This window comes from Mus caroli, unplaced genomic scaffold, assembly GCF_978045245.1.
Source record: "Mus caroli unplaced genomic scaffold, Mus_caroli_1 scaffold_16, whole genome shotgun sequence".
Lineage (NCBI taxonomy): Eukaryota > Metazoa > Chordata > Mammalia > Rodentia > Muridae > Mus > Mus caroli.
The window spans coordinates 62,030,937-62,053,381 of NW_028227271.1; the positions used below are offsets into that span (position 1 = coordinate 62,030,937).

A 22,445-nucleotide genomic window follows, 5' to 3' on the forward strand; every position below is an offset into this window, starting at 1 on the left:
AGTGCCTAGTGCCTACAGAGGTCATGAGTGTAACAGCACTCTGGACTTGAGGTATGAATGGTTGTGAACCACCATGTGGGTACTGGGATCTGAACCCAATTCCTCTGCAAAAGCAACAAGTGCTCTAACCATAGAGTCCTCACTCCAGCTGTGGCCCTAATTTTCTGCATACATTTCTTTTCTATTTTATGAGCTTTGAATTACTTGATAAACAATTGGATTTTTATGTCTCTAATAAATAGTTAAGAGTTTCTGTCAGTTTAGGGATTAGGGTGGCCTTTTACATCTCATAAAAATTTACTATCTAAAAGTAGTTAAAAATAAATATACAATCATCAACATAACAATAAATACAACTTTAAAAATAACAGATTAATTGTGGAATTGACAAGATGCTGTGCTCAGTGGAGTGAAAAGAAAACAGTTCTGCAATGACAATCAGAGTTGTGCAGGCTGTAAAGATATCAGAGTTCAATGTAAAACCAATATGAATATACTGGTCATGGTGATGAAGATAATAGTGCTGTGATGCTTGCCATTAAAGTTATATTAAAATACACACAATGCGGCATGGTGAAAGAACCAGGACAATATGTTTTGACCATGGTCACCTCCTTTCCTCCAATTCTTCCTAGATTCACCTGTTTTTGGCTTCCTTGTCTGACCAATTTAAAGATCTATTTCTTTTCCTTTTAATCCTTCAAGATCTGTTTATGCTGCTCAAATGTGGAAGCTATTCAGGTTTTACATTCAATCTATTTTGTTTGAGGAGGTGGAGAGATGTCTCAGTGGTTAAGAGCACTGGGTGCTCTTCTAGAGGATTCATTTTATCCCTAGCATCCATACTGCATTTTACAACTATCTGTTTATTAATTTTATGGATTCAGAATCCAAACTAGATCCACTCATTGCATTGGTCATAACTCTCTAAATGCCTCCAAATGCTGTATACCTGGGACATGTTACCAAGTACTAAATGCTAACAAAATATTAATGTATATTAATAAAAATTATAGTATTTATATAAGAAATTAATGAAGATTTCAGGGTTTTTTTTCCCTAGGACATTTCTTTTCTTCATTTTTTTTTCCTGGTTAGATTCAAATCATAGTTTTTAGATGGTTGGTATATTTCATATTATCTAACATTAAAGGCCATAGAATGTCAATTCATCCCATTAGTGTTTGGACTAAGTTAAAGTGTTTATGAAGAATTGAAGTTTACATGATTTATTAAACTAATAATTTTTGAAATGGGTTTAGCATCGATCATCCTTTTGCTAATATCCTAAAAGTTTTTGATACATAATTAAAAACTATTTTATGCTATTATAACTAAAGAATGAGATTTACCATTTGAAAACAAATATAATTGTACTACTACTTTCAGGAAAGAACAACTAAATAAAGATCTTCTAATTTTAATATGATACATAACTAAAATCACACATTTCAATAGATAGTGTCTTTACAAGTGGTGTGTGTGTGTGTGTGTGTGTGTGTGTGTGTGTGTGATTGTTTTTCTTTTCTTCAGATATTGGGGAATTTTTTTTTTAAATATAAACTTAGTTTTTGTGTTATGTGTTTGTGGTTTGGACATAATTAGTAATTACGGTATTATTCTCATTATAACATCACAGATATTAAAATGAATCCTTCTGCACCTAGAAGAAACTTGACTTACTTAAATATGAAGGTAGAATAAGGACTTTATAATGTCCCTCTCGTCATACTCTCCCTATAATCTATAATTATTATGGGTGGATTTTTAATTTTGTTATTTTTATGTTTGGGTTTGAATGGTACTGTTAGGTCAGAAGTGACTGATTGATGGCTATTATTAGCTTTATATGAAAAAAATTCTATGTGAATAGAAAAATAAAATATTGAGAAAATTGTATGTAGAGAAACACTTGAAATGATTTAGTCAGGACGCACATCTTTTTTGCACACGTTTTATTTTTCGTTGGGATCTTTGCTGGGAAGTAGCTTTTCGAAACATTAAATAGTGCACTGGGAACTCAGTGACATGAACTCTAGGCTTGGGTCTGCAGTTGCTTCTCTGATCGACCTTGGACACTTTTTTGCTTTATTTTTCCAAATCTCAGATCCTCCGGAGTAAAATGAGGAGGTAAAGCTGAAGTTCATTCCAAATCTACAAAACAAATTCATATGAACTGAAAAAAAAAATTCTCCTGAGCTTCTCATGTAAATTTGAGCCTTGGATTTTTGGAGGTATTGGAAAACTTGCTTCACTTTTTTTTGACTGAAATGTTTCTCATTTCTCCAATCCTCGAGGCTACATGGCCCTGTGGTCCTGGCTGGAACCAGTAGCAGATGTTGTGAAATACCAAGAAGAAAGTTATTTCTGCAGAACTGTACTGCTCTTGTAAATATCTAACATAGGTTTCCAAACTGAAGTTTTAAAAGGAGTTTTATTTGAACTTGCAAAGCATTTCTGTTGCACTTGATCTCTCTTTTGAAACAGCATCACATTATGTATTGCACTCTAGCCTCGAACTTAGGAGCCTCCTTATCTCAGGCACTTGATTACAGGAATGTGCTGCCATACCTGACTACAACATTTTTCCAGTTTAGTAGATGTCATAATTCTATTTAATCTGGTGCTAATGTTGTGATTATGTCCTAAACCCAGAGATAATTATTTTGATGAATGGAATTTATAGTATATACTTCTTGCCTGAGATGAAATATTTATGAGGTACAACCACTTTGGAGGGTAGGAGAAGAGCTGGATGGTAAATAGCCTCACAAGCAATATAATGCACAAACACAAACAAAAATGGCATGGCATGAGGAAGGGTCTATGAACCATTTGAGAAGCCTGGGAAGGTTTGCCAGGCGTAGTTGGGAATAACATAAAATGGGAAAATAGTAATTATCTGAAGAGTAATGCAGACAGTTGGTAATAGATGAAACAGGAGAGAAGAAAGTTAAGAAATTAGGTTTCATGGAATGGAATGGTGTCCCATTTATTGCTGAACACATACGAGGCATGTGTCCTCAGCATCTTGTGAAGCTGTGAGTCTGCATTATGCAAAGAGAAGTATTGATTGCTCAATACTGAGAGCAGTGCTAGTCTACAGATATAAACACAAATACTTAGGATTTTGGCACTATATCCATTTAGCAAACTGTAAGTACTAGGTCATGGCACCTTTGTGCCTATGACTTCTTTGGTCATAGGCTTCTGACTAAATCCACAGTACTAGGCATAAATTATCTTCAATGGAGGCAGCCTCATATCCAATCAGAAATTATTAAAGCAAAACAGAAACAAACAAACAAAAACTAAGAAAAATAAAAAGAAATATAGATTTTCTTCTCCAGAATAAGAAAGAAACATAAAATTTCACTTGCATATATTTGTTATTTAGTTTCACATTCAAGTCCTTGGTTAAAAATATGATTCAGATAATAGTTGCAAACTTAAGAGATTAGTTCTGCTGAGAGTGGGGAAGATTGAGAAAGGCTTCTTTGAGGAAACCCCTGGTGCTTTATAAAATGTGAGTACATGTGTGTGGGGCAAGTTTAAAGGATGGTGGCAGAGGAGGGAGCTCAGCATTCCAAGAAGAACGATGTGGTCAAAACACAGAGGTAGGAAAGGACACCTCATTTAAAGAACAGCCACAATCTCCAAAGTGGGGTTCACTGTGCTACAGATAACAGAAAGCCATAACCCATGCCGAAGAGTTGGGAATTATACTAATTGTGAAGAGAAGTAAACACAGGCACGGTTTTGGTCTACAGAAGAATCTGCTTATCCACATGGGTTCCTAATTGCAGACCTGTTGTAACATTCTATCCAACACAAGAGAAAGTATTTTCCCCTGCAGGAAACCTCACACAATGCCTCCCAATGGTTTTTAGCATCATAATTACTCCACTCTGTCTTCAGTCTAGAAAATGCTGGGAAGGAATTTTCTTGCTGCTCTCTAAATAGAAATAATACAATGAGAATATTTCTTCTTTTCTTGAGCATTTCTACACTACAAAACATCATTTAAGATCTCAGATTTTACAATGGTCTTACTTTTTTTCTGGTAAAAGAAAAATCCATGATTCTTTGAAGTAGCTATTGACCTTGGGATTTTAGGCACTGAAAGAGGGTCCAGCTAGGGAGCCGTTCATGTTCACTCTGTAAGGCACATAAGACCTCAAAGAATTGAAATACAATTTAAGGACCTGTATATGTTTTGTAGTTATTTTATGCCACATAACTCATTTTGACATTCAAATTTTCTAATGTATTACTAGAAAAGGCAAGGTACATTGAAAGAATTGTTTTTGGTTTTGATTTTTTGGTTTTGTTTATGATTTTGTCTTGAACTAATAGCAGCTAAGTTTTGTATTTTTCTAAACTTTAGAAGATAAAATTATATTTCCTTAGAACTCACAAAGATATGTATGTATCTGAGTTTACATGTGTGTTTAGATTCAAAATATGTTGTGATCTCATCTCTTCCCAACAGAAAGCCAATAAAATAATATTTGATGTCAGGATTTCCTTTGAAAGAAAGTATGATCATTGATTTTGAAATCATACACATTTCATGGCCTTCCATGAGAACCACTGAGATCTGACATTTTCCGTGATATTAAAATTGTTGCTGTGACTGTGTTTCTGGTGTCAAAAACTCAAGGAGTCTGAGTCTTGCAAAACAAAACACCTTCTTAGCAAATCTCTGGTAATTCCTCAGTGACTCAATTCTCTGTCAAAACACTTTACTTCAGTCAAGAAAGATTTCTGGTAACAAACTTCTCTGGAAGTAAGCATGAGACTGAAAGGACAGGTTAGATGGGAATCTTTCTAAAGATTCCAGGGTCCTTTACAAGTAAAGAAACACACACTCTAAACAAACAAACAAACAACAAAAACAACAACAAACAAGTAGAGGTTGTCAACTCAAAAAATAAAATACTCTATTAAAAAAAAAGTAAAAGAATACCAAGAGTTCTTAAAAGATTGTTGCCTGATTAAAGAGTAGACATTAGAATGACTGTTCTTTAGCTTCTGTGTTTGAAAATAATATTGACCTTAACCTAGGTAATCCATATAAAAATCTACTCCCATGTTGCTTTTCCTCTGAACCTAGTACTCTGTTTATTCATTTAAGTAGTATTAGACTGCTTAGACCATCAGTAACATCAACTTCTGCCATGAGCCATGCAGTAATTGGCCATGTCTCCACCTCACTATGTTTACAAATTTTACACCTATACCAAAGTGTGTTTGTTTAACTTAGATTCATTCATTCACCTAACTCCTGGTTACTGAGGTACTCTATGACACAGTCTTTCTTTGGAACCTAATATTGTGTTTCTTTACATGTATTTATTACTTATTTCCTGGGTGTAGGTGAGAAGAAAGAAGTAAGACCTTCAGTTATTGACCTTATTGGCAGGGTTTTTTCTTTCAGGTTATATTTATTTTGTATTGAACCACTTCTATATGCCTGATGCTTATTTATGTCTGGTGTCAGTTGCTCTCATATACTCACCTCTTACCTGGTGAAACTGCACACTACCCGTTGTTTTAATCTTCCTACTCACACAACTCTCTTTGCAATCTTCCTTTGAACTTTGCTTCCACTTACAGATTTGGGTCTGTGGTTGCTGATCAACATCCTAACACGAGCTCTCCTGGAAATTTAATCACTGACTTTGATTTATATATTTTCTCACATATTCACTTATAGACTTTTGGGAACAAGTAAATTATCATTTTCATTTTGGAGAGTTTGGTAAAACACTGCTTCACCAATATGTAAAAAATTGTTGCAGAAGGCTCATGGAGACATCTCCAGCTGCGATGACTATCCCAAGATTCAAGACCAATAAACAAACCTTCCGTTCCTTAGCAAAGAGTATGAAGCAATTGGAAGAGATGAAAAAATTTAATGCCTGAGTTCCAAAGGAAATTATCCAATAGAATGGGCACTTGTAGGTGATATAAGTCTGTTCATAAAACTTGATACTTTCATTTCTCATTTGCACTAAAGTAGTCATTTTACTGGGGTGTTTTATGAGTTATTTCCTTAAGTCTTTCTGTTGGCAGCCATAGACCAATTCTATATTCACTAAAGCAGTGGACCAATACAATGTGAACAGACCATTAAATCATTAATATTGGCTAAATGTCAAATCATGAAAAATAATGCCCTTGGGACTTGAATTCTAAAAGATAATTATGTAACTAGAGTTAGAGTGTTACAACATATAGACCATCTCTTGGGATGCTTAAAATTTAATCTCCAAACAATTTCAATTCTTTGTTTATTATGACTCAATAAATAGTGATTCAATGCTTATTATGTGTATGGGACACAAGAGTTCACAAGGAATAATAAATTTCCAGTCTAGTCAAGCAGATAAAGCATGTATATTACTAATAATATTACATTAGAAAAGATGAGTTGTCTATCTATCTAATGATAGTTTAAAGAAAAAAAACGTGTCCTAGTCTCTCTCATTAGGAGAGACCTGTTCAAGGATAAGTTCAGATCCCTAGCACCCATGCAAATGCTGAGGAAGCCTTTTAGGAAACCTCTCCATCCCCCACATCTCCGAAGACAAACTTATACTATTATTTTTTTTTTCATTTATAGACCTCTGTCATTCACTGCTAATCATTTGTATAATCCAACAAGATACCTTCATATTGTCAAAGATGAAATGCCTATGGATATAAAAACATATATGTAAAATATTGTTAGGGATTATGCTGGTAAAATGGTAGCTGTAGGCTTTCCTTCAAGATCCATGACTTTATTGGCCCTGGGTATTTGGCTAGGTTTCCAGTGTCAACCATTATTTAACTCTTTCTCGGGGCATCTTATGTCTAATTAGAGAATTGTTGGTTACCACAAAGTACATATGCCACCCATGCACCCTTGGGGTGATCATGTCACATTGGTCATTGTTGTAGATCATACACATTATAGCTGATTAGGATTCTTGATTTCTTCATACATTTGGCAGCTTGCATGGCAACTTCTGGCACCATAAAAGTGAGTCCTCAGGGAAGCAACTTTTAGGTCTGTTCTAGCTCAGATGTCTCTGGGCACAGGGCTGTAGTGGAATGGGGAAACCCAGAGAATAAATAGCCTATATGAGTAAATTAGTAGTCTCTTGGACTATAATGGCCAAAAACTTAAAGTAGAGCCTCTCACACCTGATGTGATCTTTGTTAGATGCTCTTTGGACCTTTGATGGTACATTGTAAGCCCAAATGGAATTTCTTTATTTAGATTATATATATATATATATATATATATGCATATATATATATATATATATATATATGTATGTATGTATATATACCAAAGCTGTGTGTATTATAAGTGCTTTAAGTAAATAATCTGATTTCTTATGATTTTCTAGACACCCTTACTATTATTTTACCCTCCTCTCTCTTTCTTCAATATTTATTTTCATCTTCTTTCCCTAATGAGAGCCTGTCTCATTAGGATCCATTTTCTCCTTCAGATTCCACATCTTAATGTCTATGGCTCCTCTACCAGTTATTGCTAAAATGATCCCTTTTTACTTGCCTGGTTTCTGGAACCACCCCAGGTCCTTTACTCACATCTAAAGATTTGGAGCGAGTAAGGGCAGATGAGAGAATATGTGGTTTGTCTTTCTGGGTCTGGCTTAACTCACTCTTTTCTAGTTCCATCCATTTAACTTCATTATTTCAGCTTTTTTTTTTTTAAACAGTGGAATAGTATTTCATAGCTCATGTATGCAACATTTTCATTCCTTTAAGAATACACCCAGGAGTGGTATGGCTTGCTCATGTGGTAGTCGACTTTTTAAAATTTTTTGAGGATTTTCCATATTGATTTCCAAAGTGGCTCTACCAATTTGAATTCCCATCAACAATGAATGGGGTTTCTTTTACCCACTTCTCTTCTAGTATTTGTTTTCAGCTCTTTTGTTGCTCTTTGCCATTTGACTGTGATAAAATGAAATCTCAAAGTTGTTTTGAATCACATTTCCTTCATTTTTTAGGAATGATGAAACTTTTTGCAATATTTCTAAGTCATCTTTTTTTTTTCTATTGAGAACTTTGTGTTCAAATCACAAGTCCATTTTGAGTAGGTCATTTGTGGATTGACTTATTTAAAAAAAAAAACTCTCTATATTTTAGATATTAACCCTCGATCAGACATAGAGCTGGCATTGGTCCACATGCCCAGAGATGTCCTCAATCTTTGTCAAGGACATTTTTGTTTGCAGTAGATAGAGACAATCTTAGAAAATTATAACCAATGAAAATATAGACTAGTGAAGTTCAGTTGCAACTGATTCATCTACATACAACTCTAGTGCCCAAGGCTCAGGGATCTTCAAGGAAGAGGGGCTGGGAAGATCATAAGAGCTAAAGGGACAGGGATTTTTCTGTTAGGTTGTGTCTCCTAGGAATGTTGGAAGCTACATCCATGAAATCTTACCAGTATAACTTAGTAAACATTACCCAAACAAGTAAGATACCAATACCCATGGCAACACAGATGGGGAAAAGCCCAGTAAAATTCAACATGACACAAAGAAGTACAGGTACCTAAGTAATGCTGAGAGGAAGAGAAAGAGTCTTATCCAGGGGAGACCATACCAATTGATATCCACTACTAAATGGGCAGCTTTGAAAACATATATATACAAGTAACATTATACAGACTAACCAGGTTATATTTATGTATATTTAGGAATACACACACACACACACACACACACACACACACACACACACACACGCAATTACTGCAAAGAGAGGTCATGAATTTGAAAGCCAGCAAGGAAATTCTTATGGGAGGATTCGAAGTGAGAGAAGATAAGTGAAAAATGATTTAATTATGATTTCAAAAATTAAAAACACTAAGAATGGAAATGTCTTTTTCCCCAGAAGTCCTAAAATTAAACATAATTTTCTCTCTATGTAAATCATTACAAGAAATGTTGCGTTTACTTTCTGCTATGGGTTTTACCTGTCTCACTCAGGTGTGGTCCTGATGCCTTCCTTGCTGACAAAACCTTGCTCTTTCAGTGGTGGTGCAGGCTGGGGACGATGGTTAAATCAAAAACAGTCCTGGGCTGCCATGGCAGACCTATGGCTCTATTAAGCAACTCTCTGATTGAGTCCCTGCTACCAGGCTCTAAAAATATTATGGGGTAGAGAGATCTCATCAGCAATTTCTTCAAGTAATTGTTAAAAAAGACTAACTGCTTTAAAATGGTGACAGGGAGAGACATTAAATCGAAAATAAAAATGTGCTCTGCTTGTGAGCACCTAAGACCTTAAGTTTGATAACTGACACTACCTATTGTTTAAGATTTAAGGCCAAGCATCGATTTGTCATACATATAAATCAGTCTGCTTTAGATGATGAAAAAGACTCTTGGCATCCTAAAAAGAGAGTTAAAATGGAAATCTTTTTAGCAGATAAAATTAGTGTGATACTAGGTTTATGGGACTGGGATGCTATCCAAAAGAAAAGAGTGAGGTTAGCAAGAAACCTTAATGGGTCAGTGTACTTGCTACCAAGACTGAAAGCTTCGGCTCTATCTTCAGGATCTGCCTGATAGAGAAAAGAGACGACACCAAGGTTCCCTCTCTTTGGGTGGCAGAGAGAGAGAGAGAGAGAGAGAGAGAGAGAGAGAGAGAGAGAGAGAGAGAGAGAGAGAGAGAGAGAGAGAGAGAGAGAGTCATTGAAGTTATTTTATGGTGTATAAAGATACTTGAAAGCCTGATGCCACAGAATAGAGTCTATTACTACTATGAATGCACTAAGAAATGTAATAACTTCATCCTTCCACATGTGAAATTTCCAAACCTGAAGGGTACTATATTTTTCATATAGATACATGGAGAAATATGCTTATGCTGACTAGCAGAGATGTAGTAACAAACATTTTTTTCCTTAATTAAGAAAAAAATAAAGACACAAGCTGTGACAGTCTCCCACCTATGTCTTTAGTCATATACAATTGTCTCCTATAGAGCTTCCTTCTTTTTTTGTTGAATACCCCACTCCCATTCTTTCCTGCTTCATTATTTTTGTCCCTTTAAATTTTTGCTCTGGAAGAGCATTTTAATTTAATATCGTAACACACAATCTGTCTTGCCATCCACTTTTTCCTGGTTGGATAATGAAAAAAGTGATTAGGATTTCTGTGGAGTTGTTTTAGAAGAGTCATCATTAATGGCTCACACTTCAAGTTCTTGGGGTTTTTTTGTTTGTTTTGTTTTGTTTTTGTTTTTTTAATTTTTAAAATTTTTTATTTTCAAGACAGGTTTCTCTGTGTATCCCTGGCTGTCCTGTAACTCACTTTGTAGACCAGGCTGGCCTCTTCCTGCCTCTCCTGCCTCTGCCTCCCGAGTGCTGGGATTAAAGGCGTGTGCCACCATGCCCAGCCCTCACTTCAAGTTCTATTTCACCAGAATGAACTGCAAAGGTAGTCTTGACTTTTATTTTGTGAAGTGAAGTTCCACTTGCAATAACTCTCAGCTGAAGAGACAAGCAAAAGTTCTTATTTATACACAAGGATTTGAATTCAAACTAACAGTCTATGATTTCATTAGTCTCAATTCAAGGAAGTTTCCTTAACTAATTATAAAAATGTCTGGCAATAATGAGTGGGTAGCCTTTGTTTACCTGTGGCAATTATGTACTTTAACTTTGGGTCAACAACTGTGACTCTATTACAACAATGAAGCTATGTAGTCCCTGGGTAAAGAACTATTCCTTGGCCTGGATTTCTCTGGAATCCCTATAGGACTCCACAGAATCATAGTTGTCCTTATTTGTAGATTTCTTTAAATAATTTTGGCAAAATGTTAATGTATGAAACTCTGTCTCTGTCTCCCAGTGCAAGAGAATGAGTATAAAAATGAGTATCTCTTCTTACATCATGAGTTGCCCCTGTGTGCCACACTAAGGACATGAAAATAATATCAGATACATTATTAATGCAATCTCATCTTGTTCATGGAAAGTTCATTATACTCAAGATAATGGTCTTGTGTACTTTTTAAAAATATATATATCAGTATACTTTGAACTGTTTGTGAGTTTTATGTGTGTATGGGCCTGCATGTGTAGAGGTCAGAGGAAAACATTGGATGTCATTCCAGGCTTTCCACCACATATGAGACAGTGTCCTATCACCAGCTTCTGTCTACAGCAGGAGGGCTGCCAACCTGTGTACTTCTGATGATCCTCAGTCTCTTCCTTCCATTTCACTGGGGCATTTTTCTGATGGCAGGTGACAGTGCCACTCTCTGTGCTGTGTGTGCTCTGCGTAGACCAACTCAGCTCTTGCATTTTCATGAGAAGTACTTTACCCACTGAGCCATCTTCCCAGTATTCATCTTCTTTCAAATCACTCCAACCTATATGCTAATGTTTATATTGGACCTTTGCTTCTTGTTTTAGTAATTTGTGAATTGACCAGGACCTTAAGAAAATATTTATCTTATTAGACCTTTCTTCTTTAAAAAATAATGTTAGCTAAAGAATTTACCTTAGGCATGATTTTACTTTGAGATAGTTGCCTAATCTCCATTGTCTGTAACACAAAATAAATGAATAATCACTAAGAACAGAAGAACTAATGGAAAATGAGATGAAGCCTTTTTTACTTTGGTCTGTGCATATAATATATTGAACATGGTTTTGTCTTTTGGAAAAATGCAAAACTCAGACAAAATAGGACTGGGGAAGATTAGAAGGAAGTGGGCCCGACATAAGACATAAATATTCCGCCAGAGGAAGGACACAGATGTTACAGATATCATTCTCACTTCAGCATATACTTCCACATTCATACTGAGGGGCTGAAAGGTCTCTCAAACATATTACAGTATATTCATACCACAGCTTCCAGGAGATAGCTGAGAACATGTGATAGCTGGGAAAATACTGAATATTCATACCACAACATCCAGGTGATGCTGAAGAGCAGGATGTGATTCCTGGGAAATGGTAACAAAATATGTAAAATTCACATTGTAAAGAACTGTGTAAAGGGTAATATTGCTTCCATTTTTATTAATACATGAGGAAAAATTACTTTGCAAGATCCAAAATGGACAACAATGATTTCTTTTAAAGAAAGAGATCATGGGCTAGAAAGATGGCTTGATAGTTAGAACATTTGCTGGTCATTCAGAAGACCTGGGTTTGATTCCCAGCATCTACATGATGGTGCAGAAATATCAGTCACTCCATTTACAGAAGAGTGATGCCCCCCGCTGACCTCCTCAGGCAGCAGACACAAATGAAGTGCATGCAAAGGCATACAAGCAAAACATGTGTGTTATAAAATAAAAATAAAAGTAAATCTTTAAAGGCGAGAGAGGGGACACTGTAGCTATGACTTATTAATGTCTGATAGTCTTATAGGGATGTATTCAGATATTAAAAATTATAATCAAAATAGATATCTTATATCGTGAAGGAAAAAGACTTAAGAATCACAGTATCAGGAATAGGGTTTGTATTTATTGTCTGAATTAGCTTGAGGAACATTTTTTCTACCTCTCAGAGTTTGAAAATAAAAGCTTATATGTGACTATTCAGTATTAGCAGGTCATGGTTAGAAACTTTTTGTTCTATTCTGAACTGGAAATTCTGTTAGTGACTGACACCAGGCAAACAAAATGGAATTTAATTGTATGCTTTATTCTGGCCTAAAAACTCTGAAGGAAAAAAAACCCTTCAAACATGAAGCAATAATATTATTTCCTAAAACAAAAATTATTAAAGATCACAGAATAAAGACAAAACATTACATTGTACATGTATTACATTGTATATCTAAGTAGAACACTAGTCACGTGTATTTTCATAGCTCCCGATTTTATTTTACTTTTATTATTACTGTTTCATATTTTGCCAGAGCTGGTTGAGATCCTGGGAGACTTTCATTCATGTGATATTAATCACCATTGATTTTGTGTAGGTATGATTCAAAGAAGTGGAGTTCGGAAGGAAACGTTGCTAGATGATGTAGGTGAAAATCCACATTGATAGAGAGTACCAAACTGCTGATCCTGATGACTGTAGTGCAGATACTCGGGGCCTCTGGAAGCAAACAAAAGATCTGGGCAAGTTCACATTGCTCAGGACAGAAAGGAAAGAGGAAAGAAGAGGATAACCACCAGACAGGAAGCTGCGCCAGACAACTTCTGTGATTCCCCATGTTTCACCCATAGATGGTCTGCATGTCTCTAGTAATCTCAGATGGTTCTTAACAGCCCAATTTGTTTTGCCTGTTGAGCAGACCTTTGCTCAAAGGATCTCTTAATTTGCTGCACACGAGCCATTGATCCAAGTTTTTGAAAAATGCATGTAAGAAATATTTGTAGAGAATAAGTTGGGTTCTTTAAATAGTATTGTTTATAAGATCAAATAACTGCTGGAATTTGGACATAGTTTATATTAAGTCACTAGAAACAAATCTTTCAGACTTAGAAGTAGTGCATGAGACCTTTGTTATAAGGCCTAGAGGGCTATAAAAAGTGAGACATAGAGTGTATGCTCAGCAAATGTTTGTGTGGTGAATGCTACTTGCAGGTTTGGGTCCTTCGCCTTTTCTATGAGATGTACCAAAACAAGCCCCTGTCAATGACACTTGTGTATTCGTTGTATCAATAGTAAAAAAAAAATACTTAGAATAATTTAAGTTTGAAATATTAATGAAATTGTCTGCTGTATTGACATTCTAATGGAGATTTCTGTTCAGTAACACCTAAGGACAAGAATAAATGCCACTTCTTTTTGTTCCCTGCACTAACAGTGAACCATGTGGGTTCCTGTATGCATATCAAACAAGAACAGCACCCACTAAGCTGCAGCCACAGGGAATTGCACCCATTCATAATTCGGAACCTGTGACTCTTGGCTGCAATCTTTATCCCTCCTCCCTCTCTCTTTCCTCCTTTTATCTATTGACTTTTGGTTCATAAAGTGATTTGTTGGAAGGGTTGAGTTCAGAGACAGGAGGAAAAAAAGAAGTTTACACACTCAACAAATTATCTTCTAGGTCATGTTCTGTCAAGTGGATGATCTTTCTTTCTGTTTTACCGCAGGTTATATTTAAAAGGTCACACAGGGACAGCAGGCAAACAGAGCAGCTTGATCTTACATGGTGCTGATTTCAGCACAAAGGATGCTGATAACGACAACTGTATGTGCAAATGCGCCCTCATGCTAACAGGAGGTGAGTCTCCGAGGCTGTTTCCTAAACTGCCTTTCATTGGGTTGAGGTTTGGGGTTTCTTATCTCTGAGAAAAGGGTATGATCTCCTGGTCAGGAAACTGAAAAGCAAGTCCCTAGAGATCATTTAGCTCTGCACAGGGGTTTATCCTGTTCTTCAGCCTCCACACAGGGGTTTATCCTGTTCTTCAGCCTCCTCACAGGGGTTTATCCTGATCTTCAGCAGGACATTGCTGGCATAATTTAAAGTACCCCCTCACACCCCTGCCCCTTCATCTGTGATAGGAATATCCTAAGCTTCATTCTGAGTGAATTTGTGTCGGTTTGAAGTTACAGGCACTCTCCCTTTAAGATCATCTATGGTTTGTAAAGCAAATGCTTTACAGCTATGCAGTCAAGCTTAGTGATGAATTTTTCACATTGAATAAAAACAAAAAGGGAGAAATTATTTAAACCTAATGTTATACATCCAGACCAAGCTTTACCCGGGTTTTGAAAAAGATTTTAGTTGATATGGGAGACATCATTAAATAGCATTGTATTCCTATTTAAGAAAGTTAATACTTCTTGTATGATTCCAAGTCTTTTCTGTTATTTTGAGTGTGTCAACGAAAAACGGCAACTTGCTAAGTAAATAACTGTAACATTTATCCAGCACTTAATAATCACTTTCTTACCCAAGAAAGAGCACAAGTTTCCTGAGTCTCAGAGCCCTTGGTGGGTAAAGTAGCTTCCCCTGGATTCAGAATCCCTTATGTCCCATCTCTCTCCCGTTATCCATCATGTATTGATTTCTTCTTTTGAGGAACGCTATAAAGCTTGCATGTTAAAATACCTCTATACTTACCTAATTGTTGACTTAAAAATGCAGGAGTTAATAAGATACCACAATCATATACAAAATATTTTAGATGTCGTTACAATATTTGGCTGACACAAAGAGAATACTAACCTAAAAACCAGCCATGTAATATATCGATGGTGTAGGTTCTTTCTGGAACAGAGTTAACCCCAAACTAAGCTGTGATCAAAATCGCAATCATAATGACTCAGAGGTTTGTTTCCCTCAGAATTGTAATAACTTCTCTCTCTCTCTCTCTCTCTCTCTCTCTCTCTCTCTCTCTCTCCTTTTAAATAGATATTTTCTTTATTTACATTTCAAATGTTATCCTCTTTCCTAGTTTCCCCTCTGAAAATCCCTTATCCCTTTCCCCCCCTCCCCATGCTCCCCAACCCACCCACTCCTGCTTCCTGGTCCAGACATTCTCCTATATTGGGGCCTAGAAGCAGGACCAAGGGCCTCTCCTCCCATTGATGACTGACTAGGCCATCCTCTGCTACATATGCAGCTAGAGCCATGAGACCCACCATGTGATTTCTTTGAGTGGTGGTTTAGAAGCGTAGGCACCCCTATCATCAACCACTCTGACTTTCTTACTGTGTTACACTAAAAAAATATTATACTTTTCCCATATTGGTAGGGAAAGAAACTACCCTTCTTCTAATGGTATGGGTAGGCACTCAGTAGAAACTGTGGTGCATGGTGGATTGATGTTCATATTTTAATCATTGAAATTGCTCTCAAGTTTTAAATCCAGTACAGTGAAATTTTAAGTTAGCATTTCTGTCCTGTGTTACTAGATAGAGCACAGAAAAATGAAGGTTTTAGACTAATGTTCAAGGAGGCCCTTATGACATCCCCCCTTCCTTTCTGCAACTATCAAATCACAGCCTTAAAACCAATCCACCAACAGAGACATTATTTCAATACAAGATCAGTGTATTACAAAGGACAGCATGGCATGAATATGCTTCTAAAGTATTTACTATCATATTCTACTTCTGAATAAATAATTCTGGCATCATAATTTAATCTTATCAAGCATATACAAGCTACCTATATGTAACTCTTTGACCTGTATCCAAGGAACAACATTAGAAATTTGAGAATTATTTTAAAATGGTAGCCACTGATGCATCTTGTGCACCAACCGTCTTGTTCAACAAATAACATTATTGGTAACTTTATACAAAGACTGGAACATTCCAGTTCCCTGCCTGTTTGAGTGTTGAAATATAACTCATATTCTCCATGTATATTTTGACCCACACATTTTCCTAGTAAATAAATACAGTCCTGGACCAACCAACAGGGAGATCATTCAAATATCTCACAGAAGAGCAACATCGGTGTTCATGTTCCTGTCAGGAAAACACACACAAGGAGTAAAGAGAGGGGTGCATGTCTCAGTTGTTGAGAAACCTCCACATCTCGGAGTTAGGACATTGCTTCTGCCTCCTGACTGAACTCTGTCAGATTCCTTCATCCATAATTGCCCTTGGATTTGCTTCTTACTCACCAATAAACACATACATGGGAAGAGAAAATTTCCATTTATTGCTTGGGCTGGATTAGTCTAAGTAAGTGTGTTTTTGCAATAAACACGACTACCCTATCAAATATCCTTCTGAAGGAACCCAGGTCTTGTAAAGCCATTCACACTGAAAATCTAAGCTGTGGAATTTTGAGAGCTGAGAACTGGAAACCATAGGCATGGATGTCAATGGCTGTCCAAGTCACTGGAGCATGGCATAGAGCATATATCCTACAGAGCTACTACCCACCACTCTACTCCCTGTCAAATTTTCCCTTAGAAATTTGACCATTTCGTTGTCTAATGGCTTTTCCTTTCCTTTTCTTTATAAATCATGTTTGAGCTCACTCCTGCTTGATATTGTCTCTTTTAAGCAAATGAGAGTCTTATAATTTGAAAGAAAGATCTTGTGGGATTTGTCATCTGCTAAAATGTTTCAAGGTTGAAGTAAGATCTGCTGCTCACTAACTGTCCTAGAGGGTTTTCTGGAGGAACATGGAGGGGTTTGAGTTGAAGATGCTGGTGCTATGGGCACCATCATCTATTAAAGACTAGAACCAAAAGATGAACTTAACTAAAAGCAGATGCTAGTGCAGATGGATGCAAAACAGAGTATTCTTTTCTTTTTTTGTCTAGTTTGCTGACCTCATTAGTTCTATCAACTTACCATATGTTTAATGAGTACATGTTATTAAAGGAAATTACTGCAAGAGTAATAAACTGGATAGACTAGAGCTCATGTCAATAAAAAAAGAGGTGGTCAGAAAAATAATGCACAAAGAATGACACAATCTTGAACACAAATCTTTAGAAGGAGTGACGAGAAGCCAGTTGCTAGAATGAACTGCTGGGAGGGGGTGACTTCCTCATTATGGACATTTGTAAGAATGGAAGGGAAAGCTACTTATTTCATAGAATTTAGTTGTGATGTTCCCTATAGTAAAGTAGGATATAGTTTTGCCATACCCATGGTGAACAAAGTCTCAACCTTCCTTCTGGTTCTGTGGTTTTGTTGGACAATGTAGACATTATAGTGCTAATAGAGAAAAACAAATGATAATGCTTTTCAGAATATAGGTAGGTGATAATTCATACACTCAACACTTTTGAGTTGAAAGAGGGTACACCACAGTCTGAGGCAGCATCATGTATTCACATTTGCAGAAGCAAACAGCAGACTGTTTTATAGTATCTCCCAAGTATGTAGATTTATTTCTGTTACCAAGAAGCCAGCAATCCTTCTACCCAGTTTAAACATGGAATAATTTTATGTTTCATTACAATTTTTATTACACCAGACTATACATTTCAATGTAAATATTGTCACACAGACTTTTCTATTGAAATGACTTCTCAAAGGAGCACTAAATAGAATGAGATATCAGCAGAGACTTATAAGCCAGATGAAACTCTGCTGGGTGACTGTCTCAACTTTTCTCAGGGACTGTTCTCAGCTTTTGCCATAGGTTCTTTTCTGTCAAAAGTGCAGCACTGTGAAGCCCTGTCTGTGGTAAATGGGAGACAATGACAAAGAGCTAGAGAACACTTCCTTAGACCATCAGACGACTTTGCTTTATACTCCCAAGTCCAAAGAGACTGATCAGATCCAGCCCAACTGATCAGTTTTAATTTTGAGTTAACATCAAGATAAAACAAGTGTAATGTCATTCCATGCATGATTTTGTTTGTCTACATTATTGTAATTAAAATACTCGACCAAAAAATTCTTCTAAATCTAAAACCAGGAAAATAAAGAGTTTCTACTGTTAGACTGTTACTTCCAAAGTAAATTTATTTTCGACTAAAACACGGTCTTTGGTATTAAATCAGGAATCTTCAAACTAAATAGTTGTAAAAGTCAGTCTAAACCTCAATGACTAAACTTGAGTTTTTCAGTCAATCTATATATCAAGTAATTATATAAATAATCTTGTCTAAAAGTTCATAATAAAATACAATTATTAGAAGTTGCTAACAACAAAAAGCAAACAAGCATGGTTTTATTTTACTTCTCTTTCCTTATGTAAGTTTTGTTTCAATGTGATTTCCATATTTAGTATATAATATAAAAACTATGTAAAAATGTGACCTAACCTTCCTCTAAAAGAATCTGTTGTGGTAGAAACGCTGCCTTCTTTTCCCACATATAAACCATGTCAGCTGACAGGCAAGGCTTTCTAAAGCTAACAAAGGACATTTTTTCCAGTTTCATCCTAAAAGAGAGGATAAAGACATACACATAAATTTTTCATTATGTCCTAGGACTTACCAGATGCTCACAGTGGTTGATAAATGCTTACTCGGCTTGTGCTCCAACCTTGACAAAGACAGAGGGGGAAAAAGCTACTTCTTCAAGTAATGTGGAGGTTGATGTGGAAATGACAGGATCCTTGGGAAAATGCAGTCAAGTCAATTTTTATTAAGTCAGGAAGGGCTGGGCAAAGTTTTATGAGATGGTTGGCAATCCTTACATGGTATGTTTAAATGTTACAGATTATCTGAGGTTGGGTGTAGAAAATCTACATTGAGTTTCTCTTATTTCAACTCACATCTTAAATTCAGTGAAAACTGTACCTGTCAAAAACATATGATCTCTGCATGCTAACTGTGTGCTAACTATCATTGGGTCTTTAGATGGCCTTCGTGTGTAACACATATGATGAGTTCAGTAAATAAAGATTTCTTTAATGAATATGTTATCTGAGACTGTATGGTGATCTCAAACTCACATAGTTTGCTTGTAAAAAGGCAAAAATAAAATAAAATAAAATAAAATAGGAGTGCTCCTCTTGCATTAAGTTGTATTCAAAGCACGTGATTAAACATTAGCATTTCATAGAGAAATATGTAATAAAAGGATGGCTAACTATCAAAAACAGATACCAATCTCTAAGAATCACAAAACACAGGAAGAATTGACCTCCAGAATTATAACAGTTTCATTTTGGGCTTCTGACTTTTATATCAAGTTGGTCTTCCCAAGGTTAGTGCTTAGAATTTGAATTTTATTTCTGTTTTTTCAGTGTGTAGTATATTTGTTTTAATAGGGAGAATCATTCACAAATTTATAGGACAGAACATTAGAACTATATATGCACAACTGTACTGATGGCAAAATGCTACAGCTCCAGGCTAGTAGTTTGTTATCTGTGAGAAATAACCAAATACATACTTTTATTTGTATTATAATACATAAGACAGAAAATAGATATCTAGCTTTGATTGTCTCACAGACTTTTTCCATTAACCTAAACGATCTGTGTTTCATTATTCAGATTCAGCTTACCCAAACCCTTTTGATTAGGGAAAATATGGGCCATCCTAACTCCTTTCACAAGATCTGAGATACAGAAAGGTGGGGTCAGTTGCCTATGTTCACAGAACTACAGTCAGAAGTAAGAGCTGCACACATGTTCTCAACCCCAGAGGTCATCACTCTATCGCCTGTACTGCTTCTGTTGGGAGTAAAGGCATTTAGAGAAAATGAAGGAGTTGTATGCAAATGTTGGAAGGGAATTTTCACAAGCGGTTCCTCACTCAACATGCTTAAAGGTGAAATGAAGTCCACAGGAGGAGAAAGACAGCAAGAGTCCATGTGCAGGATTTAAATAAATTCAATATTGCAGGCCAGAGTAAACAACTTGACATCATAAAGAAACAGGCAAGCAAACACACACACATACTCACATCACACACACACACACACACACACACACTGGGATGGATATAATAAGAGATAAAGGAAGGAAGACAGACAGACAGATTACTAAAAAGGCTATTCTCCCATTCACAGTAGTCCTGCAGCTATTCTCAAAGCTGGGCCATGCAGAGGGTGAAGTGCATTTCACATAAAATCAACATGTACCTTCTGCATTATGACTTTAGTCATACCAATGACACCCAGAGCTTTAACTCAGCCTCACCTCAGCCTCACTGAGGAAGAGGGAAGTCTTACTTTCCGTGGAAACTCTTCTGCATACTGATAATAAGATTGCATGCATTAACAGTGGGGAGGAGAGCAACCCACAGATATCTTTTCCCTTTGCTGTATGTTTTACCTTAAAAAAGAAGTGCTGAGAGACGTTTTGTTTAGGATCAGAGGGTTGTGAGAGTTGAATTTCTTGACTTTCAAATAAATTTGAACTTCCTGGGTAGAAAGTTTAGAATCCAATTTCTGTTTTCTGGGCAGAGTTTCATTTATTAGTGATAAAATGTGAATTTTCTGCTTCAAAGATAAAAGGGTCAAATAATTCTAAAGTCCTGGGAAGCCTGAGATAGTTATTACAAAACTAACTTTTAATGAGTTAAGTGTAAATGAATTAGAAACATGCGTCTCGAATTTCTTATTAAAATATACATGAGGTTACAGGTTATAATGAAAAATAGTTGGCAAAGCCAATTGAAGAGTTGCCAGCCTTCAAACATCTGAGACATTCTATCAGTTCTCCCAGTGACAAATGGAAGCTGCTCTCTTCTGTCTCTCTACTGCCTCACTGGGTTCCTCTGAGCACAAATGTCTTTCCTGGGTACCACTTGGCATGTGTGGCTATACATGCTGTGTTTGTTACTGCATGCAGCCATGCACATGCCTATGTGTGTGAGAGTGTGGGGGTGGTGTGAGTGGAGGTTGGGTATAGGCCAGAGGTCAATGTCAATGTCTTTCTTTGTTCACTTTCTACCATTATTTTTCAACACAGAATCTCTCACTGAACCTAAAAGTCATGATTAGCCCAGGCTAGCTTGTCAATGAAGTTCAAGGGTCTGGTTTCCACTCTAAGTGTTAGGATTAACTCACCACCTTGTCTCACTTTGAAAGTGGGCTGCTGGCCTCTGCAATCAGGTCTTCATGCTTTCAGGCAGGCAATCTACTGACATAGTCATCTTCCCAGTCTCCCAGCTCACTTCTTAATGCACTTCCTATTTGTCACTCCCCAGAAAACATAGGGTAAAGTGTAGAGTTAACAATTTCTTACTCCCGAGTGCTACAATTCAGGCATCTCACAGCTTGTTGACGCAAACACAGCTCTGTTCCTTTGGTTGTTCTTGCAGAATTTCATGCTGGCAAACAATATGTTAACACCGTAGCTACATATTTCAGCCACATTAATACTACACATTTATTCTTTATGCCATGCCTTCCTCCATCTGGATATATACCTTTTAAAGGTCTGATTATGCTGAACAATTTTAGTAAAATTATAATAAGTGAAATAAAATAACTTGTTACAAATATTTGACAAAAAGAAATGCCCCTATTTATTAATTTGTTTTAATGCATATATCAAATTCTTACATCATGAAAATGACTGCTTCCTCTACATCGAAGTTCAGAATATTTTCTTAAGAAACTGAAATCTGCATGAGAGATGTTTACGTTTTGGTCTCTGTTGTGTTAGTTCATCATCTTAGCTGTGCTTAATTGCTGTATAACAGTTCCAACTACCTGTGGCCCATTGATCCTTAGAATTAACTGGATATTTCAAGTTTTTATCCCTTATCATATCAAGACCTTCAATAAACAATCAATATTAGATTCGGAGATACAATGCTTTATACTAAGATCATAATGAATGGAACTCATTTGTTCCTATTTTTGTTCATATTTTTCTAATAGACTCACTGAGGAAATAATATGAAACAATGGCACCTATAACTTTATCTTCATTGTGGCAATGTAAGACATGGAGCATCTGGGTCTTTTGTTCTGACGATAGCTCTTACCCTGTATGTCTCCTTGGCACTATGTACCTAGATAAAATTGTACAGGTCGCCATAGGCAGTAAACCAGCTTATTTGGTTCTAATTGTGCTGCAATATAATAACTCAGA

The 22,445-nt window shown here is 36.3% G+C and overlaps 1 protein-coding gene across 4 annotated transcripts in view; it reads left to right on the forward strand.

Moving 5' to 3' along the window:
- Positions 1–22,445, forward strand: part of Angpt1 (angiopoietin 1) — a 241,844-nt gene that overhangs the window by 213,727 nt on the left and 5,672 nt on the right. For all 4 annotated transcript variants that reach the window (XM_021183364.2, XM_021183365.2, XM_029469437.2 and 1 more), the window contains one exon: positions 14,116–14,246. In XM_021183364.2, the coding sequence (XP_021039023.1) occupies positions 14,116–14,246 (131 nt within the window). The remainder of the gene's footprint in view (positions 1–14,115; positions 14,247–22,445) is intronic.